Source organism: Monocercomonoides exilis, assembly GCF_001643675.1.
Source record: "Monocercomonoides exilis strain PA203 chromosome Unknown scaffold35-1074681, whole genome shotgun sequence".
Classification (NCBI taxonomy): Eukaryota; Preaxostyla; order Oxymonadida; family Polymastigidae; genus Monocercomonoides; species Monocercomonoides exilis.
In genome coordinates this window covers 722,650-739,726 of record NW_027150580.1, presented here as the reverse complement: position 1 = coordinate 739,726, position 17,077 = coordinate 722,650, and the positions used below count along the sequence as shown (strand labels likewise).

At 34.0% G+C, this 17,077-nt stretch overlaps 3 protein-coding genes across 3 annotated transcripts; 2 read left to right on the top strand and 1 right to left on the bottom strand.

Moving 5' to 3' along the window:
- Positions 1-2,457: 2,457 nt before the first annotated feature.
- MONOS_2837 (uncharacterized protein) lies at positions 2,458-7,371 on the top strand (the record flags this gene model as incomplete). Its single annotated transcript, XM_067872791.1, has 4 exons — positions 2,458-2,891; positions 3,183-4,929; positions 5,029-5,469; positions 5,605-7,371. 4 exons carry the CDS (start codon positions 2,458-2,460, stop codon positions 6,409-6,411), a joined length of 3,429 nt encoding a protein of 1,142 aa, XP_067723970.1. The 3' UTR covers positions 6,412-7,371.
- Positions 7,372-12,255: 4,884 nt separating this feature from the next.
- Positions 12,256-14,717, top strand: MONOS_2838 (uncharacterized protein). Its single transcript, XM_067872792.1, has one exon. The coding sequence runs from the start codon at positions 12,319-12,321 to the stop codon at positions 14,479-14,481; it is 2,163 nt and encodes a 720-aa protein (XP_067723969.1). The 5' UTR covers positions 12,256-12,318; the 3' UTR covers positions 14,482-14,717.
- Positions 14,651-16,985, bottom strand: MONOS_2839 (putative WD-repeat protein 50). Its single transcript, XM_067872793.1, has 5 exons — positions 16,601-16,985; positions 16,384-16,520; positions 16,062-16,333; positions 15,864-15,936; positions 14,651-15,709 (listed from the first exon to the last, which is right to left on the bottom strand). The coding sequence occupies exons 1-5, from the start codon at positions 16,977-16,979 to the stop codon at positions 14,942-14,944; spliced, it is 1,629 nt and encodes a 542-aa protein (XP_067723968.1). The 5' UTR covers positions 16,980-16,985; the 3' UTR covers positions 14,651-14,941.
- Between the last annotated feature and the right edge of the window lie 92 nt (positions 16,986-17,077).

Below are 17,077 nucleotides of genomic sequence, written 5' to 3'. Positions count from 1 at the left end.
ATTCAATGTCTTTTGAAAATGAGTTCTGAATGCATAAATATGAAAATGAACAATTATGTTTTTTAGATTTTCTTTTTTAACTTTGAAGAGATGTTGAAGTTTCACTTCATTTTTTTTTGAAAAATAAAAAATGGATCATATGATAAACTTTAATGATTGTTTTTTATTCTGTGAAATGATAAAAACGAATTATCAAATTATTAGGTGATAAAAGACAAGTTGTTTACCTTTCTTCTGCATCTAAAAATAATCAAGAACATCCAACGATATTTCATGAATCATTGAGTATTCTGTTTATCACTTCATAATAATCATTTCCTACTCTTTGCATTTGAACAATGCTGCTGATCAGCTCAATATTTCCTTCGCTCAATAATTTGTAAGATGATAATAAACAGTTTATATTCGGAGTCATTTCATCAAAACAAGAAGTACTTTGTTTCCTCTTCATTTTTCTTCCATTTCACACAATTTGTCAGCTTTTCCAATTCTCTTGTCACCTCTCTCGAAAAATGCAGTTCATTCACAATCGCGTTTTCCAAGCTTTTGTCAGTGTCTAATCTGTTGATCAAATACTCCCAAGCAGACTGATAGGCAAGACTAGTTAGGTTACGATGTTTTTGGTGATATTGGATTATTTCTTAAAGTTCATTCAAATAAAGTTCTCTTTTCACTTTCTATGTAAAAAATAAGAAAATAAAATTTATTAATTAATCAATAAATTAACATACATTCCATTGAATAATATTGCTTAATGCATGCAAAGCAATTTCCACATTGTTCTGCATTTTCTCATTTTCTTCTGTATTCAATGCAACTTTCAGAAGACAAGGCATGTGAATTGAAATATAATCTTCTGAAACAAGACCATTTGAGAGCAGCAAATAACATTCACAAAGATCAACCAAGAACTTTTCATTCTTTTCTTCTTTCCTCTCAACTTCTTCAACAATCATCTTCTCAAATCTTTTATTCAGCGAAGATCTTTCAAAGTGTCTAAACCAAACATTCTTCATCGCGTAGTTATCCAAGAAGCTTCAATAACCAAATGGTAATTTTTCAGTCATTTTCTTCACTTCAATCTTTTTTCTATTTCATTGAACAATTCTTCTTTGAAAACAGATTTCAGTTATTCTATGGTTTTATCAGCCATAACTTCATAAATGTTAACAAATATTCGTCTACGTTCACAGCTACTTCGTTGTTTAACAAAAACAACTATTCAAAACAGAAAAATAACAAACAAGGAATTCATGTTTTCACGAATACTAATGCAACAGCTGCTTCGCACCACTTTCAAAATCGAGGTAATTCTGGTTCATCGTTTTTACAAAAATATATCAACCAGAATACAACTGAAATAGTCATTAACAGTTGATTGGTTAATTTACAGAAAGAAGAAATTAAAAAAAAAGAATATAAGATTCAGCGAAAAGATAATCCTATTTCATACCACTCTCCACAAACACGTCTCAATTGATGAAATACAATTAAAAAACAGATGACATCTACTATGGATGTTTTTATGGTAAATTTGATCATTATGTATCTGAGAGAAATAAATAATATAATCAAAAAAATAAGACGGATTGAATAGGATTATTTCAATAGATATATAAACTATAAGTTTTTGTTTTTACAAATTGATTTAATTAAACAATTAAATCAATTTTTTTTTTTTTTTTTTTTTTTTAGTGACCGACAGAGCAAAAAAATTGTATGTCGTGTCGCACAGGTCTAAGTTGTGCAAAAAACAATTGAATATTTTCAAATGGGTCGCAATTTATGAAAAGTCGCTGCAGATCAAAATTCTGTCCCATGAAAGTTAATTCAAAAACACTCCGTTTCCATAATTTTTATGAAAAAATGCTTGTTTCGCAATAATGTTAGCAAGTTCATTGAAAACTTCTTTACGAAAAAATACAAACTTTATCAAAAAATTATGTATCATATTTTTTGATCGAAATAAAAATATTTGTTTTTCAATGAAAATGTGTTTTCCTTTATTGAACAACTTTCCATTTGCTGATCAATGAAATGAACAAAATACATTTTGATTCTTTTTTCTGATAAACTTGATGTTCAATGTTAATTCAGTTTTTCATTTGAATAGAATTTTTTTAAATGTGATGTTCCAGAACTTAACATAAAAGCGAAGATAGAACACACGTATTCGATTCATCTGAAAATATGATAAATTAAGTGGTTTTCATTTAATTTTAACAAATATATTTTATTATTAATTTATTATTCAATCATGTTTTTTTAATAGAATAGTTAACGTTGATAGCCAACGTTTGTATTTTCAATGGAATTATAGACAAAAATGTGAATTCGAGAGTATTTTCAGGATGTGGAAGCAGAACATCAACTGATGGAGGCTCAATGATGTTATATGCAGGAGAGGAGAATGAAGTGAAAGTGAATGATGGATCTTTTGATGAATGCTATTGTTCAATGGTAAATGGACTTGGGGGTGGAATCCTTCTTCAGTCGATGAATGAGAATACCAATTTCTTGATCTCCTCTTCTTTCGGAACAAACACAGCCAAATGGTGGAATGATATCTTCGTCATTTCACCCAATTTGGAAGGAACTGTAAAATTAGAAAAAATCACATGCGTAACAGCATCATCAGATTCTGCTGACAGAGTGCGAGGATTCGACAACGGAAATACAACTTTGGCTATCCCTCTATGCATCTATCTCCTTCCCACTCCTGCAGAAATCTATGAAAGCAACATTGAGGCATCTGATCATTCTCATTGTGGAATAGTACAATTCCCCTGTTTTACTTTGAAGCACTCATTCACAAGGCTTTCAGGAGAAAAGAAAGTCGCTGTGAGTGGAATGATTATGATGACTGATGAATTGGCTTTTGCCAATCAGAAGTATGAAATTTGGGGAAATGACGATCAAAGTGGCTGGACAGTCTCTGATTCGAGTGCAGCATCCAATTCAGCGATGATAACAGCAGGTACTTAAACAGAATTTTTGAAATAAATCTTTTCTCTTCCATCTTCACTTCCTCATCACTCCATTTTCATTCTCTCATCATCGTCATTTATTTTTTCTTCTTTTTTTCCTCTTTCTTCTTCTTCTCCTTCTCATTCTTCTCATTCTTCTAACTCATTACATTTCAGAATGACTCTTTAGCGTTCTGTTTCTTCTGATTGCATCAGTGTTTCTTCTCCTCTTGCAATATCTTCTTCCTCTTCTTCCGCTTTAAAGAAATCATCTTCTTCTTCTATGTCTTCTTCTTCCTCTTCCTCTTCCACTTATTCTCCTTCTTCTCCTTCTTCAACACCAACCAATTCACCTTCACATCAGCACCACACTTTCCATCCTTCTCCTCTCCGCTCTTTTTCATCGATTTACTCCATTCAACACGAAAACTCCAGAGTTTATTCTTCTCCTCTCTTTAAATCATTCACTTCTTCTTCTTCTTCTTCTTCTTCTTCTTCTTCTTCTTCTTCTTCTTCATTTTCCACACCAACATCATCATTATCAACCAACAGGCAGTCACTTTCACATCGCTCAGCGTCTCCTCGTCCAGTTTGCTCTTCTTCTTCTTCAGTTAATTCTGACACTCACTCGAAGTTTATTCGTTCAAACTCTCCCTTGTCAAAAAGCTCTTCATCATCTGCAAGATTATCATCATCTTCAACCAAATCTTCTTCTTCCTCTTCAACAAGACCAACATCTGCCCCACAAAAGCGGTTTGGCCGGCCATTTTCATCTTCTTTGAGTAACACTGCAAAGAAGGAAGTGACAAAACGAAGCACAAAAAATGGCTCTCTTGTTGCTTCTTCAAAGAAATTGGCGCTTTCATCTTCACTCACTTCGTTTCCACCTGGTTCGACATTGTCTTTAACATCGCCTTCTTTATCACCTTCATCACATTCTCCATCATCATCATTTTCTTCTTCTCCACCTTCTTCTTCTTCTTCTTCTGTTCCTGTTACTTGCTCCACTCCACCTTCAATGGAAATACCTCAAAAGCTGTTTCCTTCACATGAAGAGCATTCACATTCAAACAATGCTATTCTCACCTCTGATGAGTCTTCTTCTACTTCTTCTTTTTCTTTTTCGTCTTTATCCACTCCACCACAACCACACACATCAACATCCATTGCAAACAAACAATTCACTTCTTCATTTGGCTCAAATTCTTCTTCTTCTTCCTCCTCTCCCTCCTCTCCCACAATGTCTCTCACCACAATGATGCTCTCCCCCTCTGCCACGTTCTCTTCTCTCTCAATCCTTTCTTCTCCATTCACTTCTTCTGCCATGCCTCTTCCTGCTGCCAAAGTCACCTCTCAACTGCCTCCTTCCCACCTCCGCTCAGTCGTCTCTACTCAACAACAACAACTACCAAAACCATCAAATGCATCTAACTCACCAAAACTTACAACTCTTACAAATCTTACAAACCAATCAAACCAATCAAAACAATCAAAACAATTAAAACTCACAAAACAATCAAAATCAGCTCAAAAGCCCACTTCCTTTGCTGCTCATTTGCGCTGTGTGAAAGTTCCTCTGCCTCTTGTCACTTCTTTGGAAGAGCCACGTTCAGTGCTCTTTCTGGTGACACAAATACAACAAGCTCTGATTCATCCAGAGCAGATGGCGAGTGCAAGAGGAGAATGTGTTTCTTCTCCTTTCGCTTTCTCGAAGCATTACTCAACTGTCTCTTTGAAGAGATTCATGGCTCGCGCACTCTCACGAAGGAGAGGAAGAGAAGAGGAAAAGAAAGAGGAAGAAACAAGGAGAAATGAAAGAGCAAGTGCTTCATCATCTTTTTCTTCTTCTGCCTCTTCCTCATCCTCCTCCTCACATCCCGCCCTTCCATTTACAACACTTCCTCTTCTCGACTTCTCACCTACAAACAAGCAGCCTCCCCCTCCTTTGCGTGTTGTGGCGTGGGTAGACTACACAAATCGCTATGGCTTCTGCATTCAACTGTCAAACAGGCACACATGTGTGTTCTTCAACGAATTTACGTCGATTCTGTCAGGATTCTAGAGAAGCAGAGAGAGAAGCAGGGATGTTGTGAGGGTTGTCCTGAAGAGGGAGGAAGGGAAGGAGGAAAAGAAAGAGAAGGAGAAAGAAGTAACAGAAGCTGCATGCTCAAAAGACAAACACACTGCCGCATCTTCATCCAAAGAAAATATTCCTCCTTGTTTCTATTCAGAGCTCCAGTTCTGGCCGAAGCGAGAGTCAAAGAGCAAAGAAGAAGAAGAAGAAGAAGAAGAGAAAGAGAAAGAGAAAGAAGAAGAAGAAGAAGAAGACACACCATCAGATATTCAATCTATTTATGTGCCAGCATTCAAAGGAGTCAGCTGCTTCTTCTCGTTCAACCCGCCAAAAGCAGCAGGGAAGAAGTTGGGTGTGTTGAAACACATCAAAAAGTACTTCAGAGACACGGTGGGATGTTATGTGCCAGAGGAAGACAATTACTTGGAGGTGTGCTGGGAAGAGGAGGGGAAGGAAGAGAGAGAAGGGAGAGGAGAGAAAGAGGAGAGAAAGGAAAGAGAAGAGAAAAAATAGAAGGAGAAGAAGAGAGAAAGGAGAGATGGAGATGATGAAAAGGATGAAAAGGATGAAGAGGAAGAGGAAGAGGAAGAGGAAGAGGAAGAAGAAGAGGACGAAGATGATGATGAGTTTGAAGATCCAGAGCTGCAGATAGCAAGATATGGAGATGTGATTGACGAAGAAAGGAAGAAAGAATATCGAATGAAGATGGACGAGCTGAATGAAGATGACTTGAATGTTATCACTTCTGTTAGAGATGACACAAAGAAATCATCATCTTTATCTTCATCTTCATCTGCTTCTGCTTCTGCTTCTTCTTCCTCCTCCTCCTCCTCTTCTTCTTCCTCCTCTCCTTCCTCCTCTTCCTCCTCTTCCCCGCTCGAATTCTCTCCAGTCAACCCTCATCTGATAGAGCTGACTCCTCCTCGTCGCTTCTTCCCAGCCACTCAGCTGATGAAGTGTGTGCGGACGAAGCAGGCCATCCTCTTTGTCCTTTCAAATGGAACTGTCCAAGCAAACTTCCTCGACCACTCCAAAATCGTCATCTCCCCTGCTGTTCCTCATCCCTTTGTGTATTCTTGCCTTTCCTCTAATAATAATACGAATAATAATAATAATACTTCTTCTCATTCTTCTTCTTCTTCGTTATCTTCATCATTATCTTCTTCTCCTTCTCTTCCCTCTTCTCCTCCCCTTTCTCCTTCCTCAGCTTCGCCTTCAGCGCCTTTTCCACAATCTCCGCTTCTTCACAAGCAGAAACACCTCGCCTTATCACCTCGTCTTCCAACTTCACCACAACATTCCTCGACTACTGTTAACGATTCATCAGCCGAGCTATCGCAGACGGAAGCAGCGACGGATCAAATAAAATAAAAATTTACAGAAACTTATTTGTATCAGTTGCTGTTAAAAAATCCGCTTGCTTACCGATTTTTTCAACAGCTATTCATCAATTGAAGGAAGCGGTACAACCAGCGGAACTGAAAGCATCTTCGAAAAATCCAAGTTATGGGCACATGCAATATCCTCCTACAGCTCCGTCCTCCTCTTCACAGCATATCCCTGAAGTGTCTGTAGCACATACACCTCAGCTGCCCCAGGCGCCACAATTCTCAGTCTCCTCTCGATTTCATAGCTGCCGCAGACGTTTATGACGCCGCCACCACGGAGGCATCCGAAGGGTAAATTGTAGGCGCTGACGACGAAGACGAAGATGAAGATGAAGATGGAGATGGGGATGAAGATGGCTTATCATCCTCTGCCACCTTCTTCTCTTCACTGCTTCGCCTCCTGAATAGCGAAGCAGATCGGCGTGCTGCTTCTGTTGAGAAAGCGAAGAATGTTAAATGCGTTGAACGAAGAGATAACCGCTGCTCTGCCCCAGCCACAAGAATCTTTTTCAGATACCCCACCACGTCTGCAGGCAGCTCAACCGGTTGCACAAGCGCAACATCCACATTCCAATCACAAATCCCATTCAGCCACAAAAGATCTTTGCTTTTGAGTGGCTGGATATGGATAGAACTGGATTTCTAAGACCGATGAGCTGGAATGAGAAGAAAAGGATGAATAAGAAAGCAAACGAAAAGTTGAAAGCTACGAAAGATATATTTCAATGATTGATTCAATATATGAGAAACTATTTTCTTTTTAAATTTTGTTAAAGGTAAATTTAAATGTGAAGTTGTGTGTTATTCTTCGTTATGTGATTATAACATTGATGATTGCACCTTGAAAACAACCTTTTGAATTTCTTTTAATTTCAATGAGGACTGTATTGATGAAAATTTCCTGTTTAACAATTTCTTTTCGTAATACTCAAATTAAAGCAAGTTAAAATCTATTTGTTTTTTAACATAGGAAAATAATTAAAAAGGAGTCTCTATTCAAAAAATCAAAACGTTTATGCAAATAGTTGAAATGAAAACAAAGAAATATGAACAAATTATGAAGTTGCTTTAAAAAACAAGAAAAATAATATTTTATAACATTAATATGATTTTACAGTGAAAATAATATGAAATTTGTTTTATTGAAACGCAATATTTGGGGATAGGTTTGACAAAACTCAATAGAATAATTTTAAGCAATATATGATGGTAACGGAATGATCACAATTTTTTGATCATTTTCGATCTGATTTTCAGATCAATTAAACGTTTGCGACTTTTCAAAAAGAATGACCCAAATGTCTGCTGCAAATCATTCGACAATTTCAAAAAAAAGGATTCTCATATCTGTGAACTTGAATCATTGATATCTTTTCATGATATTTTGATGCATGATACACCAAAAATTATTCAAAGTCGGAAAACTTTCATTAAAAGTCGAAAAAGTTGCAAACGAAATCGAAAAACTTTCAATCGATATCGAAAATTACACAAACAATAAACGTTTAATAAAAAGAATTCCACAAAAGATAATAATATTCTTTTGTTTTTGGAAATATTATCTGCAATGTTCGTGTTGTTGATTTCTGCAAATTTTGAAGATTTAGAACCAAATAAACTCCTAAATAAACTCAAAACAAAACTTCAAGCATTTGTTTCCTTCGATAAGAAATGAGTTGTTTGTGATGAAAAAACAATAAATAAGAGAGTCAATAATGTATTCTTCATTCTTCATAAAATAGGAAAAAAATAAAAATTTTCTATAGTAAATTTTCTGTGAAGAAGAGTGTTTTCAATTGAAATGAAATAAAAGTATGTCAGAATTTCTCTTATAATTTTAAATTTGTAATTGATCAAGAGAAAGCAAAGAAAAATATCGGAAAAAAGATGAAAAATCATTAAAGTAACAAATATCATCGATATTTTAACAATCACAATGTTTTTTTTGACTTTTGTTGATTTTTGTCATCTTTTTGAAGAATTAAAGTTTTTCGAACTTTCGACTTCGCTTGAAAGTTTTTCGATTTTGTTTGCATCTTTTTCGACTTTGAATAATAATTTTTGATTTTGTTTGAAAGTTTTTCGACTTTGAATAATTTTTGGTGCATCAATTTGGAAAAATACACATTTTTTCAATGTATTATGATCACAAAAAGTTTCATATGGAGTTTTAAATTTTAAAAATAAAAAAGCTCGAAGTGTTGAACACTATCCCATATATATTTTTTGAAATGCTGAATCAAATTCGTCATCACTTATTTTTTTTTTTAAAGATCTGAAAATTTTAAGAAAAGATTTTTCATTTCAACATTATTTTTTTGTGAATAAGATAGAAAAGAAGGATTCTTTTGAACTACAATCAACTTAAATGCATTCGAAAATTGAGAAACAGATTGAAAATAGTTTTTGGCAGAGTTCGAATGTGATATTTTGAAAGATTTGGGTTATTCATTTTGAAAAATTGCAAATGTTTAACATCTGGGTTTGATGAAAATGGCAATTATTTAATTATTTTTTTTACAATGTGGGTAAAATATTAGACTTTAGGCATTTTCATTGATAAATTATGCACATGAGATGAACTTTTTGTGATAAAAAAATTTGTAATAAATAGGTTTTTTTTTTTTTTTTAATACATGAGAGGTCACAAAACATTTTGTTATTGCATCAATAATGTTTGTTTACAGTAATGAAAATCTAATTTATTTTGAAATCTGAGAGAGCGAAACAAAGTTATGAGCGAAACAATTTTTTCTTGCTTTGTGCATAAAAAGCTTGAAAGTCTGTATTTTCCCCCATGTATTCATCAAATTTCATTGTTTTACAAACGAAAGAAATTCGAATTTATTTGTTGAAAGAGTATGTTCATTACAAAGAAGTTTGATGAACACACTGCATAAAATGATCAAACAATAAACCTTTTTATTTTCCTCAAATATAAAACATTTGCAACTTTTCTAAAAGAACGACCCATGAAAAAGGGAAAATGTGTGGGATAAGATTCATTTCTTCTTTATTTTTCAATATGAAAACAAACCGACAAAAAACGGACACTCTCGATTAATGTGCATAACTTTTTAGAATTATTGTAGCTATTGTTCGAAAAATGTGCATTTTTCCAAAACAAATGGACTAATTTATTGTTGCTCGTTCTTATTCAAAATAACATCTATTTCACTAAAAGCGTTAAATTTTTCTGCGAAAATATTAATTTTCTTAATAAGTTATCACTCAATATTTTTTATAATCATTTCACCAGGTTCGATGAAGCTCAAACCAGAAAGTCAGACTTGTTATGAGTTTTTTTTGTGTCATCAGAAAAGAAAAATCTTTTATGTTTGAATACGAAATAAAATTCAAAACATTGCTGCTCCGATAAAAGTGATTTAATATTCGTTATGACTAGCTTTGATTGAGTTTATCTGATGGAAAATGCAACAAATCTAGCACAGAATATTCTCAATAAAAGTGACTTGAAAACTTTCTTTTGATGAAAATGTTAATATGATACTTTTTTTATGTGTTTCATTTTTTTATTTTTCAAATTGAACAACAAATATATATTCTTTAAAATAATCGGTTTTGATCATTGTTTACGTTGTGATCGAAATCCATGATCATTAACAATGTCGGTTAATGAGCTTCAATTTCAATTTTTCTCGTATAATAATTCTTTGAATTAGTTTTTGAACACATTTTTCGAGAAAAAAAGCCATTTTGCCAAAATGACAGAGTTTTTATGAATTGCATCAAAAAGTGTGGAAATGAGTCATATTGAGTATAAAAAAAAGCAAATCAAAAAATTTTTCGATTATATCATCAGTTTTCAAACACAGTCAAGCTCAGCTATAATCACAATCCATTTTGCTCAATTTTTTGTGATTATGACAGAACCATCTTTTTCATTAAAAAGTGTTTCTGAATTTTTATCGAAGATAATAAAGAAAATTTTCAATATGTGTGATTATTTTTGAAGTTATAACTTTTTTCGGAGTGTTTATTTTTCAAAGACTGCCTTTCATTGGTTAGAGATTTTGAATCCGAATGCTTTACGCGTTTCAACTGTTTCAATGACAAATGTTTTAGCGATAATATAGATATTTCTGTTTTTTGATAAATCTTTTCTCTTTTCAGTATTCATTTGTCAACATTCAAGTAAAATTTTCTATCCGAAATTTTTGAATGATAAAATATGTTTTCAAAAATAATTACCCATATTTATAAAAATACACTCATTTTATCGATTTTTCAAATTTCTTTGGATAAATGTGTAATTCTTTTTGATTTTATATCTTTTCAGTCTATATTTTCGAATGAAAAATTTGTCGCAAATTCTAAGAAATCAGTCAATTGCTTTTGTTAAAAACAGAAATGCACTTTTTTGTCCTTCTGTGATTTCACGCATACAAAAGACTATAATTTGAAAGCTTAAAACGCATCTTTGAAAATTCTTTCGTGAATAACTAAATACTCGAAAATTACGCATCCTCCGAAAAAATATATGATTTCAAAAATAACCACACAAATGAAAAATTTTGTTAATCATAAAGCAGAAAAAACCAACTTTCATTTTATCATTTATTTCAAAATAGACAGAAAAATATTCATAAAATTTTCAAAAAATTTTTATTACTCGTTATTTTAGTGTGATTAGAACCATAGAAATTGCACATAAAAAATGCGATATTCATTGATGCACAAAAAAATGTGATTATTCGCAATCTTTATCACAACTGATGTGATTATTACAGAGCTTCACTGAATTATTAAATCGTGAAAGAAATGGTTTTGCTATTGATTCCAAATTTCTTTTTTATGATTCCAAATGTCCTGCCAAAAATCTTTTGGATTTATCATACAGAAGTGTTGGATTTTTGTGTTGTATTTGTTGTGTTGAATGAACGAATTTTATGATTGAATATCCAATTATTTTTTTTAGTGATTTGGAATCATTTTTAATATTGAAAAAAATATTTAATAATGGAGAAAGTGCACAAGAGGGTGCTCCAAACGAGAGCAATCGGTTTTTGGAGTCATTGAGAGGAAACAAGATGGAACAGTTCAGAAAAAATGATATGGATTGAAAAATAAAGAAATAGAAATTATTTGCATCTGATTATTCAATCTCATATTTTAAAAAGTGTCAACGATAATGAGTAATGAGTGTGTCTCCCAAAAAGCATTATCAGATTCTGGCTATAACAACAAAAATAAAACACATATAATTATCTTTTAAGATATGATTACTGTGACTTATTCAAGATTCACCGAATGATTGTGGCACTATATGAGAACATTCTTACCAAAATCAGTGTTTCAACGTTTGCTTCTTCAATTTTTTGTCTGCTTTTATTGCAAATATTGAATTTCAAGAAGATTTTAACTCAAATAGTTGGAATGATTTTTTGAATTTGAGCCTTTGAAAATACAAGAAGAAGATGACACTGACGATATAACATCAGACGTTGCTAATAAAGATGATATTGTTATAGACACTAATTATTCCAGCAGTGAAACAAACATTGATAGTTCTGTGCTGGTGATAGATCTTTTGTTTCAAATTACACTGTAAATATAAAAATTTTCAATTTTCAAATAATTATTTATAACACAACACAAACACATTTTTCACTCATTTTAAACAACAAATAATCGTTGAAAGAACGAAAATAAAGCAAAATAGTTGTTGAAAATTGCTTTTTTTATTAAAAAAGTCGGATCCGATATGTTACACTTTTTTTTATTTTATTCATTATTGAATCATTTTAATCAAAGGAAACATTCTTTTTCAAAGAGTTAAAAATCTTTTCAAATTATAATATGGGTATTTTTTTATATTTTACACTTTGAATGTGAATAATTGTATGTCTGGGATGCATTTCTGAGATACATGAATTCTCAATTTAAAAAATTTGGGGAACGATTCTGTGGGGAATATTATTCGAGGATAGAGATGAATCCATTTTTGGCTTGTAAGTTATATTCAAAAAATGCTTTGCGCATTACTTACCAAAAAGACAAATATAATGAATATAAAGGAAGAGAAGAAATAGTGAAAAATTTAAGTATATTTATTGGAATTAAAGTGAATTTACATTTTTCTCATTCTGTGCAAAATAATTCGACAATTATCGTTTCTGTGCTTGGACAAATGATAAAACGTGATAATCCAGAGTTTTTGTTCAATCAAATATTTCTTCTCGAGGAGTTATCCGAGCATAAGAATCATTTCGTAATTCTAAGGGATACAACTTATTTTTTGCGCTTCGACGAACTTGTTTCTTCAGTCAAAAACTTTGACGACAAAGGGGCATCTGAAAATGATACCTTTGATATTTTCAATGCAGCAATAAACATCGATACCTTCAATTTGAACTTGCATAGAATTATTGTTGAAACGACAAGATCGAACAACGCAATAAATGAATCACTAATTGCATCTGAATTGGCAAAGATTATAAAATCTACTATAATTTGTCTTGCTGAAAATGACGGATTTTCATCTTTAAAGCCTTGCTTTTTGCAACAGAATTACACATCTTCTTCTATTAGCCAGCAAGCTTTTAACAAAAAAGATATTTATTTCACAGGAAAAGAAGGAAAGCATATCTATAATAGCGCACATAACAATATTGACGTTAATCTGGCAGAAAAGAGAGAAGTGAATGATCCTTCAGAATTAGAAAACATTGAGAACAACATTCACGTTTATAAACTTAGAGCAAGTGAAAAGTTCAAGTTTGCAGCCGAATTTCGTGAAAGTTGGATGGCAGAATTGGTTTTGAAGAAGAAAATGATAGAAATAGACAAAAATATTTTTGTATTTCGAAAATGGAACGAGAGAATTGATGAAGAAATGGAATCTGAAGAAAGAAAAGATGAAGCAAACTCAGGAAACATGAATCTTTTGGATTCAACTGCACCAGCACCTGAGCACTTAAGGGATTCTTTTCCTCAAATGACCGAGCAGGGTTTACAGGAGCGAAACGAAAAGTTTCACATCGAAAACCATCCCATGAAGCCGAAAGACACTTTTTCAACTCATCAAAATCAGATGTTGGATTCATCAACATTTCCTATGTTTCAAGGAGCATTGCCTCAGACAGTTATTCCATCAGCAGAAGCGTTGATGCCGGCTGTTGCGTCTTTTCCTCAAGAAATTACGTTTGCCACTCAAACACAAAATTCTTCGTGTCTTCCAGAATTTTCAATGCACCAGCCATCTCTTCCTCCATGCTCTTCTTCATCACCTCCTTCAAATTCATCCACATATTCAAGTTATTCACCTTCCTCTCCAACTAATATACAACACCTGCTTAACGATTCAGAAGCCGTCTTTCAATCTTCTTCTTCTTCTTCTTCTTCCTCTTCTTCTTCCTCTTCCTCTTCCTCTTCCTCTTCTTCTTCTTCTTTAATTGCAGCACCAGTTGCACCAACAATTCCTTTCTATTCAGCCACTTCACAGTCTTTTGGCTCTTCACCTTTATCTTTGACTGATGAAATGAAAACCTGCTCTCTTTCTGATTGCAGCAAGATCATTACGAATGATATTTCACATCACGAAAATTCATCAAAGGCACATGACTATTCTTTTCCTTCTCCTTCGCCTTCTCCAACGACTTCTTCATCTTCACTAACCACATCATTGCCTCCTTCCTCTTCGCAACCTAATTCTTCTTCTTCTTCTTCTTCTGACACCACCACCACCACATCCTCCTCCTCCTTGTCCACTTCATCTCTTTCTTCGCCTCCTCAATCTTCTCTTTCGGAGTCTGCGCCTTCTAATTCATCGAACCCCAAATCTGGTTGGGGGCAAGTGGAAGTGCTGTATCTCTGCCCTGAAAGAGAGAACAAGCGAAACACAGAGCAAGTCATTAAAAGCAGTGAAGGAAGCAAACAAGAAGAAGGCTGCTGGAAAAAGGAGATTTGGGAGAATGCAGTGGAGGCTGTCATCAACGACTGGGAAGAGGATCTTGTTCTGCAGCAGACGCTTGCGTTTTTCAGAGACAGAGAGAAAAAGAGGAAGAAGCAGGCTTCTAAAAGAAAGAATTGAAAAGTTTCTTTTCATTTTTCATTTTATCTTATTTATTTTTAAAGAACAATTATTATTTCATTTTTCTCTTCAATGCATTGCAAATCACTTTTAATTTCTTTATATCTTTTGCTTTTATTGAATAAACTTTCACACCACATTCTGATTTTTGTTGAAAGCGAAATTGCCATTTTATTTTGAATTTTTTTCAATCTTCATTCTTTTTAAATTAAAGAAATATTATCCAGCGTTTGAAATGTTAAAAATTTTCGTTATTTTTTTTTGTATATGTTCATATGAATAAAACAGCAAATATTCTCCTTATGCCTTGCTTTGTGAAGTGAATTCTTTTGAACTGTACAAGAACACAAAAGAGATCTACTGTTTCACATATGAAAAATCAAATAATATTCTTTTTTCACATCCTTTCCCAATCATATACATTCACACACACATTCACAGAAATACGCATATTCCTCTCTCATGTGTTCTTGAAGTGATTCAGTCTGTACAGCAGCACCCTCCCCTTCTTCGTGCCCACTGCCATGTATCCCGAGTGTGGTGAGAAGGCAGCAGCTGTGCAGAGTGAGAACGGCGTGGTCTGCTTCGGCCAGTTGGAGAAGACAGAGGCAGACTCCACGTGCGACAGACGGAACGGTGCAGTGGCTGAGGTAGAGGCATTGGAGGCAGAGTTTGAGAGAAGCAGCTCAGAAGTGTGGTTGAAGAGCAGATGCGTGACAGAAGTGCGGAGATTGTCGAATTCGTGGACAACTGGTGGTCCCTTTGGCTTGAGAGAGGTGGAGAATGCAGAGGAAGGGGAAGAAGAAGAAGAAGAAGAAGATGATGATGATGACAATGAAGATTCGTCATGATATTCTTTCACCCTCGACTCCCAGTCATACAGTGCCACATGCCCAGATTCAGTACCTGTAGCCAGATATTTGCCATTAGGTGAGGCGGCAATAGCTGTCACTGCATTGCCAATTCCACCTTGATCAACAAACAAGTCAGAGTCGAAGCACCTCACCGAAGAGTCGTTTATTCCCCCGCTACCACTTCCTCTCTTTCCTCCCATCATTCGAATGTCCAGTACATTCACTCTTCCCTCATTCACACCAAGTGCTATCTGCTGGCTGTTGATGAAGCAGCCACAGGAGACATCGCCGTTGACACGCACAGCATTCACACACTGATGAGACTGCTGGGACATCAGATAAATATACCCACCATCACCAAGGAAAAAGAAGAACTGAAGTGAAAAATAAGAAATAGAAATTTCAAAATAATTATTTTTAAATAATAATTGCGTTGGTATGAAGAATCGTCGTTCATGAGAAAAGAAAGAAAGAAAGAAAGAAAGAAAATTAAAAATCATTCAGTTGAGCATCAAAAATAAATCAAACGGGTTGATTTTCAGAAGACGAGATGAAAGTTGGTGCAACCAGAGTTGACAAGGGAGGAGGCTCCATTCCTTTCCTAAAGGATGATATAGAAATATCAATCAATTCATTGCAGGTGATAAAATATTTAATTGATGATGATTGTTTTGAAATAAGAAAAATAATAAAATAATTTTTATATAAAAAAATAGAGCAGCAAACAGTTCTGGAATCATCCTTCCCCAATCAGATACAGCCTGCGTCTGCTGAGCCGCAATGTCGTGCAGAAAGTAGTGATGCTTAGTTGAGGAAATGATAATGTATTTTCCATCCGACGTGAATGCTGATGACATGACTGGAAATGAGCGGAATTGCAAAGTGTGGAAGTGAGGATTATCGTGACCATTGATCTGAAACAGATCAAGTGATTGATTCGCACCACCACAAATAAAAAGCTGTCCATTTGGATGAAATTGCACAGTGTTGATGCGAGTCTATGAAAAAAATTCAAAATCAATATTGATCATTTTAAATCAATTCAAACTGAAGATGGTTTTGACCGATTTGCATCAGGAACACCCCGAATACTAATATATCCACTTGGAAGTGGTTTTCCAGAAGATTTTCCTGTGAATCCTGTTGTTGTTTTTGATACCAATGACTCTGCAGACGAAAGAAGATCTGAAAATTTATATCAAAAATGAAAATAAAAATAAACAGGCAAATAAAGACAATCATAAAGTTTCAATCAAAATAAAAACCTGTCAAAGGAGAAACTTCATCGCTATCTTGCCCTTCTTCATCAGGAAGGGCCCATCGAGGAAGAGCATGAATTCGAAGAAATTGTTCTCTTAGCTTTTGAATAAACATTGATACCGTCACTTTTTTATCACGCATGCCATACGAAAGCTTTCTTGTACGTAAATTTTTTTTTGTATCTATCAAAATCGTATCGTCAGGATCTTTGGGAATTGGAGCATCAACTCTGTATCTCCTTCGAAGTTCTTGTTTCCACTCTTCATCATTTGACTCATATTCATCTTCCTTCATGGCATTTTCATTCCATTTGGTTTGTTTTGTTCTTTTCACCGCAGTGCCACCAAAAAGCGCTGCAGAAAGTTCCGCCTCTTCTTCGAACATTGTGATAAATGGTTAATGATCGAATTATTTCTGATCATAAAGATCTATTTTTTACTCGGGAAATAGGCAAAACAACCTGCAAAACAGTTTGATTATAT